Here is a 24682-nt window from a genome sequence, read left to right as displayed (position 1 = left end):
AATGGGAGAAAATATTTTCAAACCATATATCTGATAAGGGATTAATGTCTAGAGTATATAGAGAATTCCTAAAACCCAACAGCAATAAGAATCAGACAACTTGATTCAAAAATGAGCAAAGAACTTGCACAGAAATTTCTCCAAAAAAGGTATTCAAATGACCAACAAGCACATGATTCTCAGTGTCACTAATCTTCGGGGAAATGCACAGCAAAATCATAGTGAGATACCACCTCATATCCGTTAGGAAAAATACGAAACTAGAAAATAAGTGTTAACAAAGATAGGAGAATTGGAACTTTGTACACTGTTGGTAGGAATGTAAACTGGTACAGCTGCTGTGAAAAACAATATGATGGTTCCTCAGAAAACTAAAAATAGGTTTGTCGTATGATCCCACCAATTCCTCTTCTTGGTATATACCCAAAAGAATTGAAAGCAGAGTCTTGAAGAGAGATTTGTACAGCCCATGTTGATGGCAGCATTTTCACAGCTAAAATGTGGAAGCAACCCAAGTGTTTGTTGGGAGACGAACGGATAAGCAGACCATGGTGTGTGTACAGTGGACTAAGAGCAGCACCGCCCGCGCTCCCGGTCGCAGTGCTTCTCTTGCTGTGGAGCACGGGCTCTCGGGCCTGCAGGCCCCGGCAGTTGCAGCACACGGGCTCAGCGGTTGTGGCTCCCAGGCTCTTGGGCACAGGCTCAGTAGTTGTGGCCCACGGGCGTAGTTGCCCTGTGGCATGTGGGGTCTTTCCAGACCAGGGATCAAACCCGTATCTCCTGCATTGGCAGATGGATTTTTTTTTTTTTTTTTTGGCCACTGAGCCACCAGAGATGCCCTATACAGTGGGCTTTTATTCAGCCTGAGAAAGGAACGAAATTCTGAGCCACACAACATGGATGAACCTTGTTTGACATTGTGCTAAATGAAAAAAAGCCAAATACTATATGGTTCCACTTCTATGAAGTACCTACTAGAGTAGTCAGAATCATAGAGACAGAAGTAAAATGGTGGTTACCACGGCCTGGGAGGAGAAGGGAATGGGGTATTAATGTTTAATGGGTACAGAGTTTCAGTTTTGCAAAGTGGAAAGAGTTCTGGGAAAGGATGGTGGTGATGGTTGCACAACAATATAAATGTACTTAATTCCACTGAGGTGGTAGTTTTATGTTGCGTGTCTTTTGCCACGATTAAAAAAACTCAGAAAAGCCTTTACACGGATGTGTGTAGTATTCCTATTTATAGTAGCAGACTATTGGAAGCAGCCCAGATGTCCATCAACTGGTAAATGAGTAAATGAATTGCAGTATAGCCATACTATGAAATAATATTATTTAGTAATAAAAGGAATAAAATATCAATCCTTTCAACTGTGTGGCTGGTTCTCAGAGTATTATGCTAAGCGTAAGAGTCAAACAGAAAAGACTAAATACTGTATGATTTCATTCATATGTAACCATTAGAACCATTCATATGAACCATTAGAAAAAGCAAAGTTATGGGTACTGCAACCAGATCAGTGGTTCCTGGGAAGGGAATTGAGTGCACAGTGGCACAAGGAGTATTTTTAGAGAAAGGAAACCCATGTCTATCTTGATTGTTACAGTGCTTACCTGGCTACATACAGTTTCAAAAATTAACCAAACTGAGGACTTCTCTGGTTGGTCCAGTGGCTAAGACTCCCAATGCAGGGAGCCCAGGTTCAATCCCTGGTCAGGGAACAAGGTCCCATATGCCACAACTAAGACCCGGTACAGCCAAACAAACAAATAAGAAAAATTGACTGAACTGTATGCTTAAAATGAGTGAATTTAACTGCATGTAGATAATGCTCTAATTAAAAGTAAAGAGGGGAAATTTTTCCTGAGGCAGTCAGATTTTTGTGGTTTTACAGAAAAAGGCATTTGTAGAAGCTCATAAATGTGACCTTTCTGTTAGCAAACCTTCTTTTGTACTAAAAGGAGGAAGTTAATGGAGATATTCACCCTGGCAGAGTTTGATTTGTAGTTGCTGCATTGTTAACGATGTCTTGTAGCAGAATTCTAAGTTTGACCTAAGAGCTATTGTAGCCAGGCCAGCTTATCATTTGCATTCCCCCATATAGACACTAAGAAAGGTTTACTGTTCAGTTTTGACATACCATGTTGTTTCTCTAACATTTTATTTTTTAAATCAATCACCACTTGTTTCATGGATTAAAATGTGCACTTGATATGCATTATAAAGTAGTTCACTTTGTGCATTCTAATTCTGCATGCGAAGTGAGCTCAGACTCCTGGGAGGTTGTTTTGCCGGGTTTTCATTCTGACTTTTGACCTTTAAAATCAATCTGTAAAGGACTAGCCTATCAACTTGCATATATTGAGAGTGTCTACACACACACACACACACACACACACACACACACACACACACAAAACACTGGGCCATAAAAATGGATAATCAAAAACTTAAAGGCCTTACTGCCTAAATCTGGTTTTCAGTGTTTAATAAAAGCTGTTTTTGATCCAAAACCACTTTAGTTAAGCTATATGGGATACAGTCACAGTTTTTATTTTTAGTGGAAGAGTAGCAGTTGAGAAAATTTTATATCTGTGTAGATATTTCATACAAATGCATATTTAAATATCTGAACTGTATTAATTTCATACCTATGTGAGGGCCATCTCAGCCAAAATATCCAGTAAACAGTAGCCCCTCCTAGAGAGCAAAGACTTCTTATTTGACGGCAGAAACTGTAGATTAAGAACTGCCATGAAATTAAAAGACGCTTGCTCCTTGGAAGAAAAACTGTGACCATCCTTAAAAGGATGAGATGGTTGGATGGCATCACTGACATGATGGATGTGAGTTTGAGCAAGCTCTGGGAGTTGGTGATGGATAGGGAAGCCTGGCATGCTGCAGTCCATGGGGTTGCAAAGAGCGAGTGAACTGAACTGGAGATCTCCCCTGGTGATCTAGTGGTTAAGAATCCATCTTCCAATGCAGGGGACGCAGGTTTGATCCCTGGTCAGGGATCCCACATACTGCAAGGCTACAACCAAGCCCACGTGCCACAACCACTGAACTCATGCACTCTAGAGCCTGTTGTTGGCCACTGGAGAGAAGCCCATGCACAGCAACAAAGACCTAGTGAAGCAAAAAAAAAAATATATATATATGGGGACTTTCCTAGTGGTCCAGTGGTTAAGACACTTCACTTCCAGTGCCCGGGGCCTTGCTCTGACCCCTCATTGGGGAACTGATATTCCCACATGCTGACGGGTGCTGAAAAAAAAAAAAGTACTAAGAAATGTGTTGTAAATTAATTGGGGAAAATGTTTCTGAAAATGCTTTGTAAAATTAAAAGTCATATAAAAACGGGAACCTCCCAGAGGCAAGGTGCTCGCATAGTTTTGATGCATAGTAGACTCTTAGAAGTTTATCAAGAGGAACACTACACGTTCTTGGGTTTTGTGGGCCAAGAATACCCCAGTGACCTACGATGAGGATATAAATAATGTTTCCAGCAAACACCTGTAAAGTCATCATCTGCAAATTCAGGCTAAAATTAATGCAGTCAATCCTGATACTCATAGAAAAGCTACCTAATGTTGAGGTCTAGTTCTGGCAAAAGTGTATTCTGTATAAAGATACAGAGTATTAACATCACTCCAAAAAGTTAGCCATCCAGGAGGAAGTTAGCAGCAACATGATCTTTAATCCCTAAATACTCTAAGGGTATTGATATTCTTTAGTGTAACTGTGGTATAGTTATCAACTTCAGTAATTTTACATTGATATAATACAGTAATCTCCTATTGATATTCCAGTTTTATTATTTAATCTAATATTATCTTTATAGCTTTTTTGCCTCTAGTATAAGATCCAGTCTGTGACAATGTGTTGCAACTAATTTTCAGTGTCTCTTTAGTCTCTTTAATTTTATGACAATGACATTTTTGAAGGACACCAGACCTTCACCCCACTTTTTTTTTCAATAAGGTATTTTTTTCATTTGGGTTTGTCTGATGTTTCTTCATGATTGCATTCAAGTTATACATCCTGACTAGAATACTGCAGAAGTGATGCTGTGCCCTTCTCAGGCTGTCAATCTCGGGAGAGACACTTTAAGATCATGCAAATATCCTGCACTTCATCAAAGTATCTCCTCTGATTTAGCATCTCTTGATATTTTGCATCAGTCATTCTTCATGTGATGGTTGCCGACGGATAATTTGCCAATTCCATCTCTCTCTACCTTTACCATTTCCTACTCAGTGTGTAACCAGGATTAAGAGCTCTTCCCTCCTCTCTCTGTCTCTCTCTATTATGTGTTGATGCAGACCCATGGGTTCCTGTCTTTTCTCAGTGGTTTAGAATGTATTATTGCCCCTTAAATTACTTGGGTGCTCACATACCTGGTCAGTAGGAGCCCTTTCCACCTGGTTCCTGTGTCCTTGTGACATGCCACCATCATCTCTTGAGCAGTTTCCTGCTTTCTTGTGTAGCAAGAGACTCTGGGCTCATTTTGTGCGTCTTTTACCCCAGCCCTGGAATCAAGTTCTTCTTTGAGGAGCCCTTTTTGTTTACAGTGGTGACCACTGGAATTTTTTTCCTTCTATGTCCTTTCAGTGGGCAATACTGTGAAATATGTGCATGGATATACACATATATGTCATATACATGCATGCACGTAAACATGCACGTGTGTACACATACTTTCTTTAGAAATCCCAAGTCCAGGGACTTCCCTGGTGTCCAGTGACTAAGAGTCTGTGCTCCCAGTGCAGGGGTCCCAGGTTTGATCCTTGATCGGGGAACTAGATCCCACATGTCACAACTAAGAGTTCACATGCTTCAACTGAAGGTCTTGCATGCCACAATGAAAATTGAAGATCCTGCATTGCAAGCACATAAATAAATACTTCTTTAAAAAGAAAGAAAGAGGAAAAAATAATAGAAAATAGCCACTAAAAAATTTTTTTAGATATGCCACGCCAATATTCATATCTCCAGTTTCATTCCATCCCCACAGGGTCCCCCTTGCCATCTCCCATTCCAATATTTGCATATCTGTCTTCCAACTACATCAATACTTTTAGTAATTTGCTAAGCATTAATGTGTATCCAGACATTTTCAGAATCGCTTCACTCATTCAACTACAGAAGCAAACCTACTGAAGGGTTTGGGATTTTTTTTTTTAGCTTCTACCATCCACCCCAATGTTCCACCCAAGATTGGGAATACAGGTTCATAAATTGCTTGTTTGCACTTTGCTTTTTTCACCATTTTCACTGGAAATTATTCCATGTCAGTTCTTTGAGATCATCATTCTTTCTTGTAACTGCTTAGTTACATTGACTATACATAGCAGTTTATTCAATCAATTTATAATCAAATTATTTAACCAATTTCCTATACTTAGACATTCGGATATTTGGCAGTAAAGTATTCTAATAACAAAGTGGCAATGAGTAATCTTGTACGTAAATATTTTTGCATTGTTGGAGGTACATCTTCTGAATTCCTCCAAGTGAGATTGCTGGCTCAAAGAGTTAAGCAGATACATAGTTTTGTTAAGTACTGGCACATTTGCTTCTGGAAGAGCTGGACCATTTTTCATTCTCACTAGTGGCGTGTGAGTGCCTATTTCCATAGTCTCACCAACAGAGTATTTCATCAAGCATTTGAATGTTTTTGCCAATCTAATGGTGAGAAACAGTATTTCATTTTATTTTGCATCATGAATGGAATTGAACATCTTTCTGTGTTATAAGGAGTAATTGAACATTTTTTTGGTGTGTTTAAGGGGCGTGTGTGTGTGGTCTGTCTATGTGTGTGTGTAATGAGCTATTTAATCATAGTTTTGCTGATTTTCCTACAGAATTTTGGTCTTTTTTTCCTTTAATTTTGAGTTTTACTTGTATACTAGGGACATTAGCCTTTTGTCTGTGATACACTTTACAAATATTTTCTCCTAGTTTCTCATTTGTCTTCACTGTGCCATGCAATGGATTTTTATTTTTAAGTGATCAGATTTATAAATCTTTTATTACATATGGATTGTGAGTCATAGTGAGTCATAATGCCTTTGTCTACACCCAGGTTTTGGAGGAATTCATCCATGTTTTCCTTCGGTACGTGTTTAGGTTCATTTTTCACATTAGATATCTGATCCATTTTAACATTTTTTCTTTTTTGTGGGTGAAGAATGGGTTATCTTTTTCCATTTGTCCCAGCACCATTTTTTTGAAAGTTTATTTCTGCCCCAGTAATTTGAATGTGTGAGCTTAGTCACTCAGTTGTATCTGACTTTTTGCAACCATTTGGACTGTAGCCCACCCGGCTCCTCTGTCCATGGAAATTTTCAGGCAGGAATACCAGAATGGGTTGCCATTTCTTCATCCCCTGGTCCAGGGGAATTTGAATACTACCATTACCAAAAAAATTTTATTTATTCGACTGCCTCAGGTCTTAATTGCATCATGCAGGATCTTTTGTCGCGATGAGCGGGCTCTCTAGTTGTGGATTTGGGCTTAGTGGCCCCTCAGCATGTGGGAAATTAGTTCCTGGACCGGGGATCGAACCTGTGCCACCTGCATTGCAAGGCAGATTCTTAACCACTGGACCATGAGGGAAATCCCTGATTGTACTACCTTTATCATCTGCTAGATTTCTGTGTGCAGTTAGGGATATTTCAGGGCTTTGTATTTCTTGAAGTACCAATGGTTCCATCTGAGTTTTCATTAAACATTTACGTCTCAGAGCCTGTCATGTTCCAGGGTTTACAGCACAGAGGAATGTTTAGGCCTCCTACCCCTTTTGAGATGGAGGGATATGGACTTGTTGTCTTCCTTTTTGTGCTTTCTGAATTTTCCAAAATTTCTTGACACCAGCCAAAAATAGTTTTAGTTTTTAAGAAAAATTTAAAGGTATTATCAGTTTTCAAACAGCAAACTTTAGCTTGAATTTTTATTACCCACCTCCCCGCCCCACAAAATACTGCCATTGGTATTCTCCCTTTTCTTCATGTCCCCTCAATAAAAGATGTTTCTGAAAGCTGCAGATAATACAGGTGACAAGAGAACAGTGGCAGGCCAGCCAGCCCGTCTTAAGAGGCCATCTGCTCTGGGCTTTGTTCTGCTTCCTATGGCTTTTAAGCACCACCAACTTCTTGTGAGTTAGCAAGTATAAGGTACAGGGAAGTGGGAAGTGCAGGAGTAACATTTCTGAACTTGAATAATTGAGTAGCCTGAGTGCTTTATAGGTAACATTTTTGAAGCAGCGGTGCCCAGCCCTTTTTGGCACCAGGGACCAGGTTCATGGAGGACAAACTTTTTCTACTGACTGGGGTGGGTGGTGGTTTCAGGATGATTCTCATAAGGAGCTTGCAACCTAGATCCCTCACATGCACAGTTCACAATGGGTTTCGCTGTCCTATGAGAATCTACTTCCCCCATTGATCCGACAGGAGGCGGAGCTTGGTCGGTAATAGGAGTGATGGGAAGCGGGTGTGAATACAGATGAAACTTGGCTCGCTGGCCCACCGCTCACCTCCTGCCATGCAGCCCAGTTCATCACCCAGTACAGGTCCGTGGTCTGGGGTTGGGGACCCATGTTTTAAAGCACTCAATTCCTAGGGAAGGCTGACCCAGGGCCATGCTCACGTTCTCTCTCGCGCTATCCACCCTTCTCTCTGGGCTGGAATGGCCTCCCTTAGGGGGAATGACCGGATTCTTAATACTTTTCATAACATGGGGCTATAGTTTAAAAAAAAAACAAAACCTGTAAGACTCATTTAGAGGAGACAGGACTCACATTGGCCATGTGGTCTCTGTTTTTATCAAGTTCTATTTCAGGGAACATACTTTCTTAAGGAAAATCAGGACATGTAATCTGATCTAATTCAACATGTCAAATCCTGTAAAGCTTTAAAAATGAAACTAGGTTTAATGATAATCTTGACAAGTCACTTTTTTGGAATAGAAGAGAATTATATGAAGGTGAGGTATGGTTGTGTCTTTGAGACTCTATGGACTGTAACCTACCAGGCTCCTCGTCCATGTGATTTCCCAGGCAAGAATACTGGAGTGGATTGCCATTTCCTACCCAAGGGATCTTCCCAACCCAGGGATCAAATCCGTGTCTCCTGCATTGGCAGGCAGACTCTTGACTGCTGAACCACCCAGGAAGCCCTGGGGTATGCCCTTTAGTATTTTCAAGTGCACAAGTAGTGTGACCACAGACAGACTCAAGAATTCTCCTGTTCTCCTGTGTACCTATTAGGCAGGCATGTAAGTAACAGTGCTGTTTTGTGATCTGGTGTAATCCATGCGACTGCTTTGTTACGATTGCTCTGCTGTCTGTTGTACTCTTCAGTTAGGGCTGCTGTTTAGTCGCTCAGTCATGTCTGACTCTTTTCTGCCCCATGGACTACAGGGCGCAAGGCCTCCTGTCCTTCCCTGTCTCTTGGAGTTTGCTCAGACTCATGTCTATTGAGTCAGGGATGCCATCCAACCATCTCATCTTCTATCGCCCTCTTCTTCTGCCTTCAGTCTTCCCCTGCATCAGGGACTTTCCCAATGAGTTGGCTGTTCATAACTCTTATCAAAATAAAGACCAGGGATTTTCATTGAAACTTGTTTCTTTTAAGCACTCTTAGATTTGTGTCTATCTGTGGACAAGGCTGGTACAAAAGATTCCTCTGAATAGGCTTGCTGTAGGTAAAGGTTTAGACTTCAGTTCACAGTGAGGTCTTTAACCTGCACCTCCAGGCAGCAGCTGCCTGTATTGTTTGATTGCTAGTTAAGTGTTAATAGAATTAAGAATGTTAAAATATTTTTATAGGCTTAGTCTTCCAGTTACTCTCAGCACCTTTCATGTTGCTCCTCTTTGCATTTCAGTCTCACAGCCACCAGCATAGTAGGAAAGAGAAACCTGAGTCCCAGTCGAGCAGAAGCTGGCCTGGAGGCCCGAGTATCGGGGGAGATTTCTGACACTGAGCTTGAGCAGACAGATCCCTGTGCAGAACCTCTCTCAGAGGGAAGGAAAAAGGCCAAGAAACTAAAAAGGATGAAGAAGGACCCTTCTCCGACAGGTTTGTATCCAGTCTGACCAAGGGTCCGGAGCTGAGTCCTCTTCAGTGCTCGAGCAGCTCTCATTTGGGGGGAGAAATTACATCAGGGCTTCAGTTGATGGCCAAACCCATGTAGCCCAAAACGGGACCAGATGTTTTTTGGATCATTTTCATTTTAATTTGAGGAATCCCTTAACAGCCCTGGCTCTGGATAGCGTGAGGCTTGGCAGGGGCCTCCTTGTTAAAGATTATGAGTCCATTTTAGTAACCTTCTCCCTCTCCTCCATTGTTTAGAGGTTTCATGATGTGTGTAAAGTCACCTGAGTATTTTTAATGTGTGTGTGAGTTTGTACAGAGCTCAACTCCTACACGTGTTATTTTCAGTAGAATTTTCACTGTTCTAGCCCAACCCGACAGCCTGAATTTCTCTTGTAAGCAGAGTTACATAAGAAGCAAAGGAAATGGGAAATGAACACATGTTGTGAACCCACTGTGTGCTAGACAGTGCAGTAGGAGCCTTCTCTCTCCTGGTTGAATTTCATTCTCACGACAGCTCTGACCTAAGAACTCATCCTTGTTTTAGTGATGCAGATGTCTGAGCTCAGAGTGGCAAAGAAATGCGGATGTAGCTAGTAAGAAGCAGAGCAAGGACTTCCTTGGTAGTCCAGTGGTTAAGAATCTGCCTGCCAATGCAGGGGACACGGGTTTGATCTCTGGTGTGACAAGATCCCACATGCCAGCGGGGACAAGAGACGCCACCACAATGAGAAGCCCATACTCTGCAATTAGAGAGTAGTCTCCCCCAACCCCGCTGCAGCTAGAGAAAGCCCACACACAGCAGTGAAGACCCAGCACAGCCAAAAAATTAATTAAAAAAATTTTTTTTTAATTAAGTAAATATAAATAATTTTTTAAAAAGGAGTAGGAAAAAAACCAAAAGAAAGAGAAGGTGAGCCAAGTCCCACATCCTCTCCGTCCCCCAGACATGCTTTGGAGGCACCAGGAGCTCACCCAGCCGTTTGTGCTCAGACCTTCTGCAGGCCCAAGTGCTAGGCAAGAAAGGGGCTGTGGGCAGCCAGAGCCTGAGAAAGGCCCTGCCTAGAAGATCCGACCAGAACCTGCTCAGCAAGCTGTCACAGTGACAGGAAGGACAGCCGCTGCTGACCAAGTGCTTGTGGAGGGCCCGGCGCTGCCCCTCACACTTGCCTGAAACACTTTCCTTCAAATCTCTGTGGTAGGCATCATGGTCCATTTTACAATGAAGAAAACGGAGGCCTGAGAGAAGGCAGTGTCTTCAGCAAGTGTGTTGGCCAAGCTGGACAGCCGCATGTAAATCAGTGACATTAGAAGACTCGCTCACACCATACACAAAAGTAAACTCAAAATGGCTTAAGACTTAAGTGTAAGACATGGCGTCATAAAACTCCTAGAAGAGAACATGGGCAAAACGTTATCTGACTTAAGTCTTAGCAATGTTCTCTTAGGTCAGTCTCCCAAGGCAATAGAAACAAAAGCAAAAATGAACAAATAGGGCCTACTCAAACTTCCAACCTTTTTACCATCTGAGACAGTAGGGAAGCTCTTATACAGCAAAGGAAACTATAAACAAACTGAAAAGACAAAATCTATGGAATGGGAGAAAATGTTGCTAATGATGCAATTGACAGAGGCTTAATTTCCAAAATATACACACAGCTCATGCAAGTCAGCAACAGAAAAGTACACTACCCAATCAACAAATGGGCAAAAGACCTAAGTAGACATTTCTCCAAAGAAGGCATACAGATAAAAAGATGCTAGATATCACTAATTGTTAGAGAAATGCAAATCAAAACTACAATGAGGTATCACCTCACACTGGTCAGAATGGCCATCATCAAAAAGTCTACAAATAATAAATGTTGTAGAGAATGTACAAAAAAATTGGTAGGAACGAAAGTTGGTACAGCCACTATGGAGAACAGCTTGGAGGTTCCTTTAAAAGCTAGAAATACATTTGCCATGTGATCCAGCAATCTCACTTCTGGACATATATCTGGAGAAAACTAATTCTAAAAGATACATGCACCTCAGTGTTCATAACCACACTGTGTACGATAACCAAGACATGGAAGCAGCCTAAATGTCCGTTGACAGATGAATGGATAAAGATGTGGTACATATATACATGGAATATTACTCAACCATAAAAAAGAATGAAATGCAGCAACATGGATGCGCCTAGAGATTATCATACTAAGCCAAATGTCAGAAAGAGAAAGACAAATACAATATGATATCCCTTCTATGTGGAATCTAAAATATGATACAATGAGCTTATTTACAAAACAAAAACAGACTCACAGACATAGAAAACAAATTTATGGCTATCAAAGGGGAAAGGGGGCAGGGGAGGGATAAACTAGGAGTCTGAGATTAGCAGATACAAACTGCTATATATAAAATAGATAAACAAGGTCCTAGTGTATAGAATGGGGGGCTATATTCAATATCCTGTAATAAACCATCATGGAAAAGAATATGAAAAACATCTATATGTATATATATAACTGAATCATTTTGCTGTAGATCAGAAACTAACACAACATTGTAAATCAACTATACTTCAATTAAAAATTTTTTGAAGGAAGGAGGGAGGAAGGAAAAGAAGAAAAGAGGAAACCGAGGCCTGAAGATTGTGTGACTTGCCCAAGGTCATGGAGCACTTAAGTCAGCCCTGCAAGAAAGTGGATATTTTTAAGTGCAGTTACGTGTTGTCTCCTTGGAATGAGGGGATGCCTGAGAGGGAAGTTACTCCTCTCCTGTATCTGACTTCGTGACAGTCACCCCCGTTAGTTGGAACCGACAGTCAGGTCGAAGGATAGGAGTGGAGCCCTGGAACTTGATTCATACCCAGGCCAATAATCCATTGTGTTTCAGTTAATTCCTCTCTTTACATGTGGCTTGATCTGCCTGCAGGGCGTTTTCTGAATCTCATTGATATTAATGAAATCAAAGACAGCAGAAATGTCACAGATGCCTTTTTATGCATTGTGCTGAAGCTGCACTTTAACTGAAAATGTAAGTTCTTATTTGAAGTCTGGGCTGTGTGTTTTCACTGTCTCCTTGAATCTGTGAGTCTCCCCTCATTTCCCTCCTGTAAGTATTAGAGAAGTTTTTACTCTGTAACATTGTCTTCACCTCTGATGCCTGATGCCTCTCTCACATTGTACCTGCTCCACAGATGTTAGATACTAAATGTTAGCGTGGCTTTCAGAGCTCACCCAGAGAATAACCAGGATCGGGGGGCTTTTCCCTCCTTGGATAGCTTTCCTTCGCTTCTCAATCTCCTGAATTTTTTTAATTATCTGTTACTGCTCAGGGACAGGATTTTAGGTTTTTTCCCTTCTGTCTCAGCACAGTCTCAAAGATATTAAAATACCTAATAATAGATTGCATTAATAGATTAGCTCCTTTTATAACTTTCATCATATTAAGTGAAAACTTTGTGAGTTATTTGGGGTTTTGAATTTATAACACCATCATTTAAATAGTCTCTTTTTCTCTCCCATTGACAGTAAAGCTGTCACTGCCACAAGATTTGAGCTTAAAAAAAAAAAGATAGATTTTTTTTAGTTCTTTGTCTGTCCTGCTAAAGAAAAAAGAGAAACATCTTGACAACTTTTAATTGAATCAGATAACTTAAGAGCAATGAGTTTTCTTCTGGAACACCATTCATTGGGTTAGATCTTCCAACAGTGCAGGCCTGGAAGTTCCCTGGATCCCCTTTAGCTGGTTTGTTTTGAGCACATAGTCCTAAACGTATCTGCAGGATGTAGGTCAAGATACCAGGTGCTGGGCCCAGCAGGTCAACCAATTTTGATTGCTCGGTTACTTTAAGGAGTTCCTAAAATGAACAAGAGAAAAATTGACGTTTTCTAACTGTGGTGCTGAGAAGACTCTTGAGAGTCCCTTACACAGCTAGGAAATCAAGCCAGTCAATCCTAAAGAAAATCAACCCTGAATATTCATTGGCAGGACTGATGCTGAAGCTGAAGTTCCAATACATTGTCCACCTGATGTGAAGAGCTGATTCACTGGAAAAGATACTGGTACTGGGAAAGATTGTAGGCAGGAGGAGAAGCAGATGACAGAGGATGAGATGGTTGGATGGTATCATTGACTCAATGGACATGAGTTTGAGCAAATTCCAGGAGATAGTGAAGGACAGGGAAGCGTGGCATGCTATAGTCCATGGGGTCACAAAGAGTTGAACGTGCCTGAGCAACTGAACAACAACAAAGTTTTGAGTCTGAAGGGTCTGTGTTAAACTCCCAAAGCTTCACAGTATCCCAGGAGCCCAGAGGTGAAACTGGATTAGAGTGTTTGGTACAGTGTGGCTCCATTTGCCCTGCAGAGAAGGGTTCTAAGGCATCAAGCTGAGCATCCCCTCCTACTGGGACAGTATCTTTTTTTTTTTTAACTATAAAGTGTTTCATCAGTAAATTTAATGATAAATTCCAGAGAACACACTATTATCACTAGTATTCTTTTATAACAAGATCAAATGTTGTGGTGGTTTATTCATCTGAGTAATTATTATTTTAAATACATCCTTCTCACTATAGATTAACCTTCTATGCAGGGATTTTGTCCTTATACGAATTAGATACTCAGTAAATATGTGTTCAATAAATTGAATACATGAAAGCATACAATGCGATAACAGTGTTTGTATGAATTCGTTTTATAAGGCCAGTAATGAAATTCTCAGCCAGAAATAACTCTTTCAATGCTTTTGCATGCATGCGTACTGAGTCGCTTCAGTCGTGTCCAACTCTTTGTGACGCCATGGACTGTAGCTCGCCAGGCTCCTCTGTCCGTGGGATTCTCCAGGTGAGAGAATAGTGGAGTGGGTTGCCGTGCCCTCCTCCAGGGGATCTTCCTGACCAGGGATCAAACCTGCATCTCGGGTGTCTTCTGCGTTGCAGGTGGATCCTTATACCCACTGAGCCACATGGGGAGTCATCGATGCTTTTGTCTTGGTCCTAGTCTGCATCTTTTGCTCTTACTATCTAATTTCCGTTTCTATGTCGACACTCAAATCCATGATGGCCAAGGCTTTTCTGATATAAATATGTACAGGATACTCGAAATCTTTTTGTACTGAAGTCCCCAAATTCAGTGGGGACGGTACCTTGACAGGTGCTCCCATGACTCAGTGGGGTGCATTGGGTGCCCATAGCACTGCCAGTGAAGGCATGGGAAACACAGAAGACAGGCTTCCACCAATAGGAAGGGTTCTGTTTTCCAAGGGGAAAGTAGCAAAAAGTAGGACCATAGGCTGTCACGGGGGCTTCCCTGATGACTCAGATGGTAAAGAATCCACCTGCAATGAGGGAGACCTGGGTTCGATCCCTGGGTTGGGAAGATCCCCTGGAGAAGGGAATGACAACCCACTCCAGTGTTCTTGCCTGGAGAATTCCATGGACAGAGGAGCCTGGCGAGCTGCAGTTGGTGGGGTCTCATAAAGAGTCAGACACAACTGAGCAACTCACACTTTCACTTTTTTTCACAGGCTGTCATGTACTGTAGCAATTTCTGGGCAACTGATCCTCAAGAAATCCCCCCTAACAGTGTCATTTTTCTTAGTTATACATCTTAATATCAAAGATATACTAAGAGTTAAGTCCTGGATGCCTTCCCACAGAACAAAATGACCTAAGTTGCAGAAGAAATGACCATTTAATAGTATATACCAGACATTGTGCTAGGAATGTCCTTTATGATCTAGTCATTATAAAAACTGAGTAAAGTGTAGATGTCATTGTCTCTGATTTATAGAGAGGAAAAAGGCTCAAAGAATCACTGATATGCAAAGTCAAATACAGCTGGTATTGAGGGTGGTGGGGAGGGCTGTCTGAGTCAGAGGAAAGGCTCTGCAGAATATGTGAAGTGTCTCCAAACTTCAGAGGAAGTGAAGGGTTCTTCCCAAAGGTGAATGTTTCTGGCAGCCATTCTAGATCAGAAACAACTATCCACTGAGACTATTGTGATAAAGTCATGTGATAAAAATCCAAGATACTCTTCCCTTTTGGAGCTTTTTATCTACATGTCATGTGACTTAGTAAATATTTTTCTCCTGAATGTAGTTGTTTTTATCCTATTTTCAGGAAGCAAATGTATACTGTCAGTCCTCCCCCTTTTATACTTATTGGAGTTAATGGAGACTGATAATGCTGTCTGCCCTCCTCTGGGGCATTCAAGGTGTATTCTCCATTGGTGCATTAAGGAAACATTTCCATGTGCTGTGTGTGCTGGAGTCAGCTGTCTCTTAAGAAGTGTTTCCCAGACAGTGTTTGTTGGGTGGGTGTCCACAGCGTCCTTGCTCTTGCTGAAGAAGTGAATTCATGTTCCAGTGGCCTGATGCTGGTCGGACTGGCCAGTCTCAAAATACAGACGGACTGTCCTCTAGCCGAGGTTCCCTGTTTAGCGCTCCTAGCGTTCCCAGAGCAGGGCCGGGAGCTGTGGCTGTTCCCGGTGACTTGGTGCCATGTAATAGCGGCGTCGTTCCATCTCTTCTCCCCCTTACGTTTAAAACACAGCACGTTAGAGCTTCCCATGTTTGCCAGGAACCGAGAGTTTACTGGAGCCGTGACCAACCTGCTGGTTTTCCCAGCCTCAGCCCTTAGGGTTCACTGTAAAAATGGAGACTCTTCTTGGAGCAGCAGTCTCCTCTTGCTGTTAGAGGCCTCCTGAAGTCAGAAACGCCATCTGCAGCTGGTGCTGTCGGTCACCTGCGTGGCCAGCCCAGGGAAGTCCAGTGGCCTCCCCGGGAGCTTTCTGATTCCTCAGTTCAGACGTGGATTTCAGCCTCACCGAGGGGGATGCTGCGCTGCAGGGTAGTGTTCTCCCCGAGTGCCCTTCCTCTTCCTCCAGGCAGCCCGCGGGGACTCCCCACACGCCACGCAGGGGAGCCCTGCCTTCTTATTGCGGAAACACCACGACCAGGCCCTTTGGAGCGCTTCCTAGTTAAAAACTCCCATATGGCACCCCAGAGGATCTTTGCGTATAAAGAGTTCCACTCTGTAGAAATGATTTGATGGCGGATTTCTGATATGCTGCATAACTTTTCAGATTCACATGAGGGAAGAGCTGCCTTAGCTCAGAGTTTCTCCCTTTCAACTCTAATTAGTGAAGTGAAGGGAATATAAAGTCGTGTCTGACTCTTTGAGACCCCATGGACTGTAGCCCGCCAGGCTTCTCTGTCCATGGATTCTCCAGGCAAGAATACTGAGTAGGTTGCCATTCCCTTCTCCAGGGGATCTTCCTGACCCACGGACTGAACCTGGGTGTCCTGCATTGCAGGTGGGTTCCTTACTGCCTGAGCTACCAGGGAAACCCTCAACTCTTAAGTAGGTGAAAGGCAAATCAGCAGAAACAGTCACCTTTTGTTTCCACTTTTTACTTTCCTTTGTTGTTTTGTTAATAAAAATAATGGGCTCACTATGAAAATCAGTAAAATGAAGGAGAATAGGAGAATATAAAATCCCACAGTTACTTGGTACTCTGTTAACAAGTATTTCTCTCTACTTATCGTTTTTATGCATAGTTGGATCATACTCTATATGCCATTTAGTATCTTGTTTTCCCCCATCTAAAAACTCTTGGTCAAATAATTTTAATTATCGGCATAATACTTTATATTAAAATTTGGAGGGGTTTAAAAACACCATTCCTCATACCTTTTGCAGGGTCAGCTTTATTAAAATTCAATTTACACACAGTAAAAGTCATTACCTTGAGGTGTACAGGCTGACGAGTTTTGACAAATGTGTACAGTCATATAAGCATCACTGTGCTCAAGAAATAAAACAGTTATTCCAGAAGATTCCCTTGTGCCCCTTTGCGGTCAGCCCCTCCCCGTCCCTAGATCCTGGCAGCCACCCATCTGCTTTCTGTCACTGTAATTTTGCCTTTTCCGAGGGTCACTGAAATGGAATCATTCAATAAGTAACCCCTTGCCCTTAGCGTGATGCCTTTGACGTTTGTCTGTGTTGTTTCCCACGTCACAGGTTCATCCCCTCCTCGTGTGGAGTAACAGTCCACTTTTCAGATGTGTCACTGATTATCCATTTTGCCTTTTGGCATTTAGGTTGTTAGCAGCTGAGAATCTAGCAGATACAAACATTCTGTGTACACTTTTATGTGAACTAAGTGTTCGTTTCTTTGGAATAAACACCTGAGGGTGGAGTCACTGTGTTGTGTGGTAAGCGTGTGTTTAGTTTTATAAGAACCTGGCACACTGCTCCCCGGAGCACCAGGGCTCAGCGTGACCTTTGTCGCCCTTCTGGTGATGTGGACTGGCATCTCCTTATGGCTCTGGTTTGAATTTCCCTAGTGACTAACAGTGTTAAATATTTTTGTATGTGACTATTTGTCCATTTAAATATCTTCTTTGGTGAAATGAGTGTTTAAATCTCTTGCCTATTTTTTCATTGGGTTGTTTTATTGAATTTTGAGAGTTCTTATGGATTCAGGATACAAGTCCTATAGAGTGTTTTACAAATTCTTCTGGACAGTGCTTCTCATTCTCTTAACAGTACCTTTCAATAATAGATATTTTACATTTTAATGGAATCCAGTTTATCATTTTTTCCCTTGAATTATGCCTTTGGTGTCATATGTGAGAAAGCTTTGCTTTACTCAAGATTGCAGAGTTCTCCTCCTAGGTTTTCTTCTAGAAGTTTTCCAGTTTCAGGTTTTACATTTCAATGTATCATCCATTTTGAGTTCACCTTTGTATATGATGCAAGGTACAGTCCATCATAGCAGGAGACAGATGTCCTGAAGTTTCTGTTGAAAAAGAAAAGTTGTTCCTGAGTACTTCTTTGCATTCTACTTACCACACAGGGCCGTGAAAAGCAAGTTCCCTGGAAAACTGACCACAGCTTCTTATCCATTAGCTTTGAGATGATGGATCCTTCAATGGTCTACAGCTCTCCCTTTCTGGAAGGGGCTAGAATGAGCACCAGCACTAACTTTCAGCTCCCCTCTGGTCTGGGTCTCTTTTAGTTGGTTCACAAAATTCTGGTTGCTCTGTACACATCGTTCTTTCTCAGCAGCTGCACATTTTAGGCAGCTCTCTTTGACTGCAGGCTGTTGGCTTCCCCGGGCAGTAACCACATCAGTGTTGGGTCACCTTATCCACAAGGAGAAGGGGCTAACAAGCATTCAGAACTGGCTCTGTGCCGGGAACATAACTGAATCATGGAAATCCTCTGAGGCCCAAAGTAGCATCGCATGCACCATACAGGTACAGTGGTGAGTTGCTCGGAGTCTTCCAGCTACTGAGACAGTCCCACCACACTTGCCTCTCTCCCCAGTTTTGCTCATCCCCTTGTTTCTCACTTGCTCTTCACAGAGTCACTCCTGTGTGGTTTCTTTTTGTTTATTTGTTTTTGGCCGCCTCCGGTCTTGGTTGCAGCACGCAGGATCTTCCTTGTGCTGCAAGCTCAGTAGTTGCAGAGCTCAGGCTTAGTTGGAATCGAACCTGTGTTCCCTGCATGGCAAGGTGGATTCTTAACCACCAGGCCACCAGGGAAGTCCTACTTCTGTGTGTGGGGCGGCGGGCCACCAGACTCACATACACTCCCATCCAGGTAAGGGCGGGTGCTTTGGTAAGGATGACAGCGCAGTTGCTTTTAGCCACTTATCTTTTTCCCTCTCAGTGTTATTTCAGTCCCCCCCACATTTAGCCTTGTGGCTTTTACCTTTAGAATATCTGGTTGGCTGCTGTGTTCTTTCTTTGACATGCGAGTTATAAAAACGCCCTCACTGATGGCAGTTTTCCTCCCTGCCATTAAGTACCGTGTGACTGGGTGGTTGAGAAGGGGGTCAGGCTAGTTTAATCGTATCCTGGGCCGTCTGCAGAATATAGTTGTTCCCTGGAGGGGACTGTTTGTCTTTTGCTTTGTTTTTCAATAACACTTGTTCCCTTTCTTTCCTTTTTAAGTTTTATGTATGTATGTATTTTTGGCTACACTGGGTCTTCGTTGCTGTGCGAGGGCTTTCTTCAGTGGCAGCGAGCGGTGGGCGACTCTCTAGTTGCAGTGTGAGGGCTTCTCAATGCAGTGGCTTCTCGTCTTGCCGAGCACAGGCCCTAGGGCACGCGGGCTCAGAAGTTGCAGCTCATGGGTTTAGTTGCCCCACAGCATATGGAATCTTCCTGGACCAGGGATCAAACCCACGTCCCCCACATTGGCAGGCAGATCCTTAACCATTGGCCCACCAGGGAAGGCCCACCGTTATTCCTTTTCTAACTGGATCACGGGAATCCGTCACGGGGACCATCTCCTTCTCACCTTCAGTTCTCTGGAGCAGTCCCGGGACAGGCATGTTCCACGCAGCTGTGAGACTCCCGACAGAACACTTCAGATGATGTCTCCTCCTGCTCTTCTCATCCTGTCTCTCTGGGTTTTATCTCAGTAAAGGAGGAGAGGGGCAGATTCTCATGCCAGCAGAAATCATGTTATTTCACGTGTTTGGACCTAGTTACCTTTAGGCCTTCCTGTCATGGACAGTAACCACCCTCAGCTGAACAAGTGCCCCTCTGTTTTTGAACGTTGCTCTCTGCTTCAGGCATCATCACGGACCTCTCCCCTTTTTCAGTCTTGGACTGTTAGCTGGGGCTGGCTTTGCCTGTTTCCCTGCCAACCCTACCTTAGGGCTTAAATAATGCATGCTATCCTGAGTATGGGAGCGCCTGGCCGGCCTCATTTTCCATCATGAACATGCCGTGTCCTGACTTAGTTCCCATGTACCTGGCTGTGGACATTGGTGGTCCAAGCAGTGTCCAGTGCTGCTGTTGCAGAAAGTTTCCGAATGAAGAAGGGCTTGTAACTTTGGGGTGAAACTGTGTGTAACAGAAGAGGCTCCTTTAGGCCACAAAGACCCTAGCCAGTGTTGCTGAAATAGGAAAGAACTACAAGCTGCTTTTGCAGATCTCTTTTGGGATGTCTGAACCACCCCCACTGGTCAGCTTCCCTCTAGCCACTGTCTAGCCACCAGCCCCTGAGACTTCTCGTCTGGTTAACAGTCACTGCAGCACAGAGAAACTCAGCCTCATGGGCCTTTGGCAGGGATCTCGGTTCTGGGGGGATCTGGACCCCCATCTCAGCCACTCGCTGTAAAATAGGCACATTAGTGCCACTGAGCCGGGCTTTTATGAAGATTAAATGAACTAAGTGCCTGGCATGCTGGCTAGCAAAGAATACAGGACTGTGTGCTCACTGGAGGATGCTTAACTCCTGTGAAGTCAGTACAGATGTCCAGGTAGGAGGCACTCCCTGGATCCCGTGGTAATATTTCTGCAGCATGGCCTTCGTATGCCGGGCACCGCTCTCCAGCGACAAGACCATCCCAGCCCTGGCCCTGGTCAGCACTGTCTGGGCAGCTCCTCTTTCTTTCCCCCGCCCAAGGCAGCCCTCTCTTTATTCACCTTCTTTTGTCCTCTCCCACCAGGAAGCATCTCAGACAGCTCGGCCAAGCTCTTCGAAGTCCCCGACACGTGGTAACCAAGACCGGAGTGGAACAACCCCGCTGGTGCTGTTGCCGAGAAGGAAAGAAGCAGCTGGCACGTTTGCAAGCCATAGCGCATTTCACTGAATCCACTGTGGTGTGGGAGAAGCCTGAAACCAAGTGTGTCTCCTGAAAAAACCCCAGTTTTTATTTTCAAGGCCGTGTTCCTTCCTCCTCAGCCTCACATGTGCTGGCGCTCAGCATGTTGTCGACTATGTCGTGCGTTCATGATTCACCAGGTCATTAAGGTCATTATTTGTTGCTTGTGTGAAACCCTCCAGTCACAGATCTGTGTGTGAGAATCCACCCAAAGGGGAAGACCAACTGTGAGACCTGCAGAAAGAGCTGACGCTCTTGTGTGCTGTGACCATGAATTTGGGGTTGAACCTCTCGAGTGGTTCACGCTCAGGCCTGGGGGCAGCCCCAAGGTGTGGTACGGCCTCCCTTGAAGACTTCAGTTGTGTCTGCCTGCTTCTCATCATTGCTGCCTGAAACCACGAAACTCCCAAGCTTGGTTTTCCTGGTAGGAAGATGTCTACCACCGTCAACACATGCCTTGACCTTTGGGGCATATTTACTTAGAGGTTTTTGTTTTTTTTCCCCCTAAGATGTGAGTTTCTCATGGTGGGGTATACAAGTGAAAAGTTAATTTCTGTTTTCCCAGGTAGCGCTGCATTCCATGTCTTAGCCCAGTGTCTTGTCTGTTTGGTGGTATCTGGGGGTGAGGTGGCAAGTGTGCGTACGTGTGCATGTGTGTGAAATCATAACAAACCAACACCATGTACCAGCCCTTTCTCTGTCGAAACAGATCACAACAGCGACAGAATCCCGTGGATCTGCTTCCTACAGATCATTGTTAGATATTTAACATTTTTGTATCATGGAAATTAAAAAAAAATGAAAAATGTATTTCTGAAAGATGAAAATTAAAGAGATTTTCTTAGGATTCTGGGTTTTTTCTTTTCTCTTCTTTTGTAAGTGAATGCCATACTTAATCTCTACATAGATGTACTTCTCTTTAAAGATCACCCCAGAAAAAGCTCTGCAAAGTCAGTAAGCCTGGTATTTTTTTTCTTTTTTTTTCACTTTCTTAACTTCTAACCCCTTAGACCTGCCTTGATGAGTCAGGCGCCTGGTGCTGGAGGGGAGCCAGTGGTCAGAGGTGTCAGAGAGCTGCATCTTCATGGTGGGAAGGTTCTGAGCAGAGTCCAAGGTCTTGAGGGAATTCAAACTTGTAAGACACTTTCCCCACTTAAGGGCCTCTTGACTTGTCCCAGTTCCCCGAGAGTTTGATGGCCCCCAAGTTACAAACCCAGGCTCCCCTGCTCCTCGACGCCGTCACTGTGCACAGCCCAATGGGAAAGCGTGACGGGAGGGTGAGGAGAGACAGAGGAGCATCTCCGGGAGGATTTAGAGGTGCTGCTGGACCCCGCCGAGTCATTATAGCCCACAACTAGAAACAGGTGCACCTGACACTTCTCGAAACAGCATGAACACAGGGCCGACCAGCGCAGGGTGGTAGTTGGCGTGCATATGGACGTACTTCTGGCCTGATGGGCTGCCTAGTGCGGAGACGCCGAGCGTGGGGTCCCTGGGCCTTTACACCGTGCAAGGAGGGAGAGACGGAGGGCTGTTGTTCTCAGGTATGAGATTCTTCACTGTCACCTGAAGCCCAGTTTTTCCTGTTCAAAAAGTGTCACAGACACACAGACACACAGCTTGTGGTCCAGAAGGGTTTGGGGAGGTGCTCTCTAGAAAGGGCTTCTCCCCTAGAGCCTGGCATATGCCTGCATCCATGCTGTGTGTTCCCGGGTATATTACCTACCCTCTCTGAGCCTCAGTTTCTTCAATCTTAAAAGCAGGGTTATACTATTAACCTACTTTACAGGGTGGTGGTGAGGGTTAAATGAAATCATGTCAAACACCCAGCACTCACATGAATGCCCAGTGAGTTGTAGTGATACTTGTAGACGCTTTTGATCTCAAACCCTGGTTGGAGTTGACAAAGGCATGATGGGGGCAGGGGGAGGGGTTACACTAGCGTTAAATACCCAGCTAAGCCCTGGTATGTGCCCAGACCCCTATTTTCCCAACTGTATCAAAGACTTACAGCAGATGAACTAGGTTGGCCCTCCTGCCTAGTCACACACACACACAGGCTTTCTCCATGTCTTTTCTGGGTTTGAAACCCTAGGATGGCTGCTTTGACTTTTCCATACTGAGACTTGGCAGTGTTATGATAATGGGGCTGTGGTTCTGGGGTTTCTTTTTTTTCCCTATGCAGTGTGACTTGCAGAATCTTAGTTCCCTGACCGGGGGTTGAACCCATGCCCCCTGCAGTGGAAGCACGAAATCTTTAGCTCTGGACTGCCAGGGAAGTCCTTAGGGTCTCTTTTCTCTCTTCCTTGGTTGTGCTGGGCCTTTGTTGTTCTGTGCGAGTTTTCTCTAGTTGTGGTGAGTGGAGGCTGCTTATTGCGGAGCAGAGGCTTGAGGCGCCAAGCCTCAGTAATTGTGGCTCATGGGTTTAGTTGCCCGGCTGGCATGTGGAATCTTCCCAGACCAGGGATCAAACCTGTGTCCCCTCAATTGGCAGGCAGACTCTTAACCACTGAACCACCAAGTCCTGTGGTTTAAGTTCTGTAACCAAACCTGGAGGCAGGTGTGGAAGTGGGGACCTCAGTGTTTCCCTTCAAGTCCTTTTGTAGTTCTTTGATTTTAGAGCTGGGGTGGAGATTGAGTACTGCGGCTCTATTTTCTTATAGCTTTGTATTTGTCCAGTCCCCCCCCCCACCAAAATCGTATTATGAAAATTTTCAAGCATACAAAGAAGTGGAAAGAATTGTTCAGCGAAAACCAGTTTCCTCCCCACCTAGACTGCACAGCTGCCATTTTGCTGTATTTACTTTATTAGTGCTTCCCTCCATTAATCCATCTTAGTTTCAAAAGCATTTCTAAGTAAGTTGCAAGCGTCAGAGCACTCCCCATCCCAAATCTTTGAGCATGCTTGTCATGAGCCAGAGTTTGTGTGTTGTTTATAGCCAGTGGGGATAAAATTTTTAGTGACATGATCAAATCTTAAGTGTGCCTACCTTCTGATAGATTCTAATAAATGCAACACAATCTATCAAGACACAGAACATCACCATTACCCCCAGAATATTCCTTTTTGCCACTTTTCAGTCCCCTGCTACCCCACTCCCATCCCCAGAGGTTACCACTGATCTGAACTTTCTCAGCACAGATTAGTCTTAACCTGTTCTAGAACTTCATGAATCATGAAGTCATGCTTCTTGATGTGAAGCCTCTTTCATTCTGCTTAATGTTCTTGAGGTTCATCTGTGTCACCCTGTGTATCCTTTTTTACCACTGAGTATGCACATATCACAGTCTATATCCATTCATGATAGAGAGATGCTTGGGCTGTTTGCAGTTTGGGGCTATGATGAATAAAGCTGCTGTGAACCTTCTAGTACAAGTCTTCTTGAGAACAGAAGCTTTCATTTTGGAGGGTAAATACGAAGGAGTGGAATTGCTAGATCAGTGATGCTCAGTTTTATAAGAAACTTCCATATCACCTCCCAAAGTGGATGTATCATTTAGATTCACCAGTAGCTCTCATCCTTGGCAGCGTTTGGCATTTTGGTCTTTAGCCCTATAGTATATCTCCCTGCAGTTTTTATTTGCATTTCCCTGTTGACTAATGATGAGGTATTTTTTGGCCATTTGTATATATTAAATATTCCTCTGTGAAGTATCTGCTCAACTCTCTTGCCTATATTTTGTCAAGTTGTAAGTCTTTCTACTGTTAAGTTATAGATGTTCACTATGTATTCTGGACATTCGTGCTTTGTCAGATAGTTTTGTACATGATTAGTCCCAGTCTTGGCTTGCTTGTTTCTTTTCTTCCTTCTTCCCTGCCCCTTCCTTTCTTTTCAGTTTTACTGAGTTGCAGTTGTGCAACTGTGTAAACGTATGGTGTACAATGTGTTGACTTGGTGCACTCAAACATAGCAAAATGATCACCACATCAGTTTTTGTGGTGAGAACATTCAGGATCTGCTCC

General features: G+C 43.6%; 1 protein-coding gene across 5 annotated transcripts in view; it reads left to right on the top strand.

Moving 5' to 3' along the window:
- PARN (poly(A)-specific ribonuclease) overlaps window positions 1-21565 on the top strand; it is a 174374-nt gene extending 152809 nt beyond the window's left edge. For all 5 annotated transcript variants that reach the window (XM_065924370.1, XM_065924369.1, XM_065924372.1 and 2 more), the window contains 2 exons: window positions 8888-9081; window positions 20563-21565. In XM_065924370.1, coding sequence (XP_065780442.1) covers window positions 8888-9081; window positions 20563-20615 — 247 coding nt within the window. In that variant the 3' untranslated portion in view covers window positions 20616-21565. The remainder of the gene's footprint in view (window positions 1-8887; window positions 9082-20562) is intronic.
- Window positions 21566-24682: the final 3117 nt, after the last annotated feature.

This window comes from Muntiacus reevesi, chromosome 2 (genome assembly GCF_963930625.1).
Source record: "Muntiacus reevesi chromosome 2, mMunRee1.1, whole genome shotgun sequence".
Lineage (NCBI taxonomy): Eukaryota > Metazoa > Chordata > Mammalia > Artiodactyla > Cervidae > Muntiacus > Muntiacus reevesi.
This window is presented reverse-complemented; position numbering and strand designations above follow the sequence as displayed.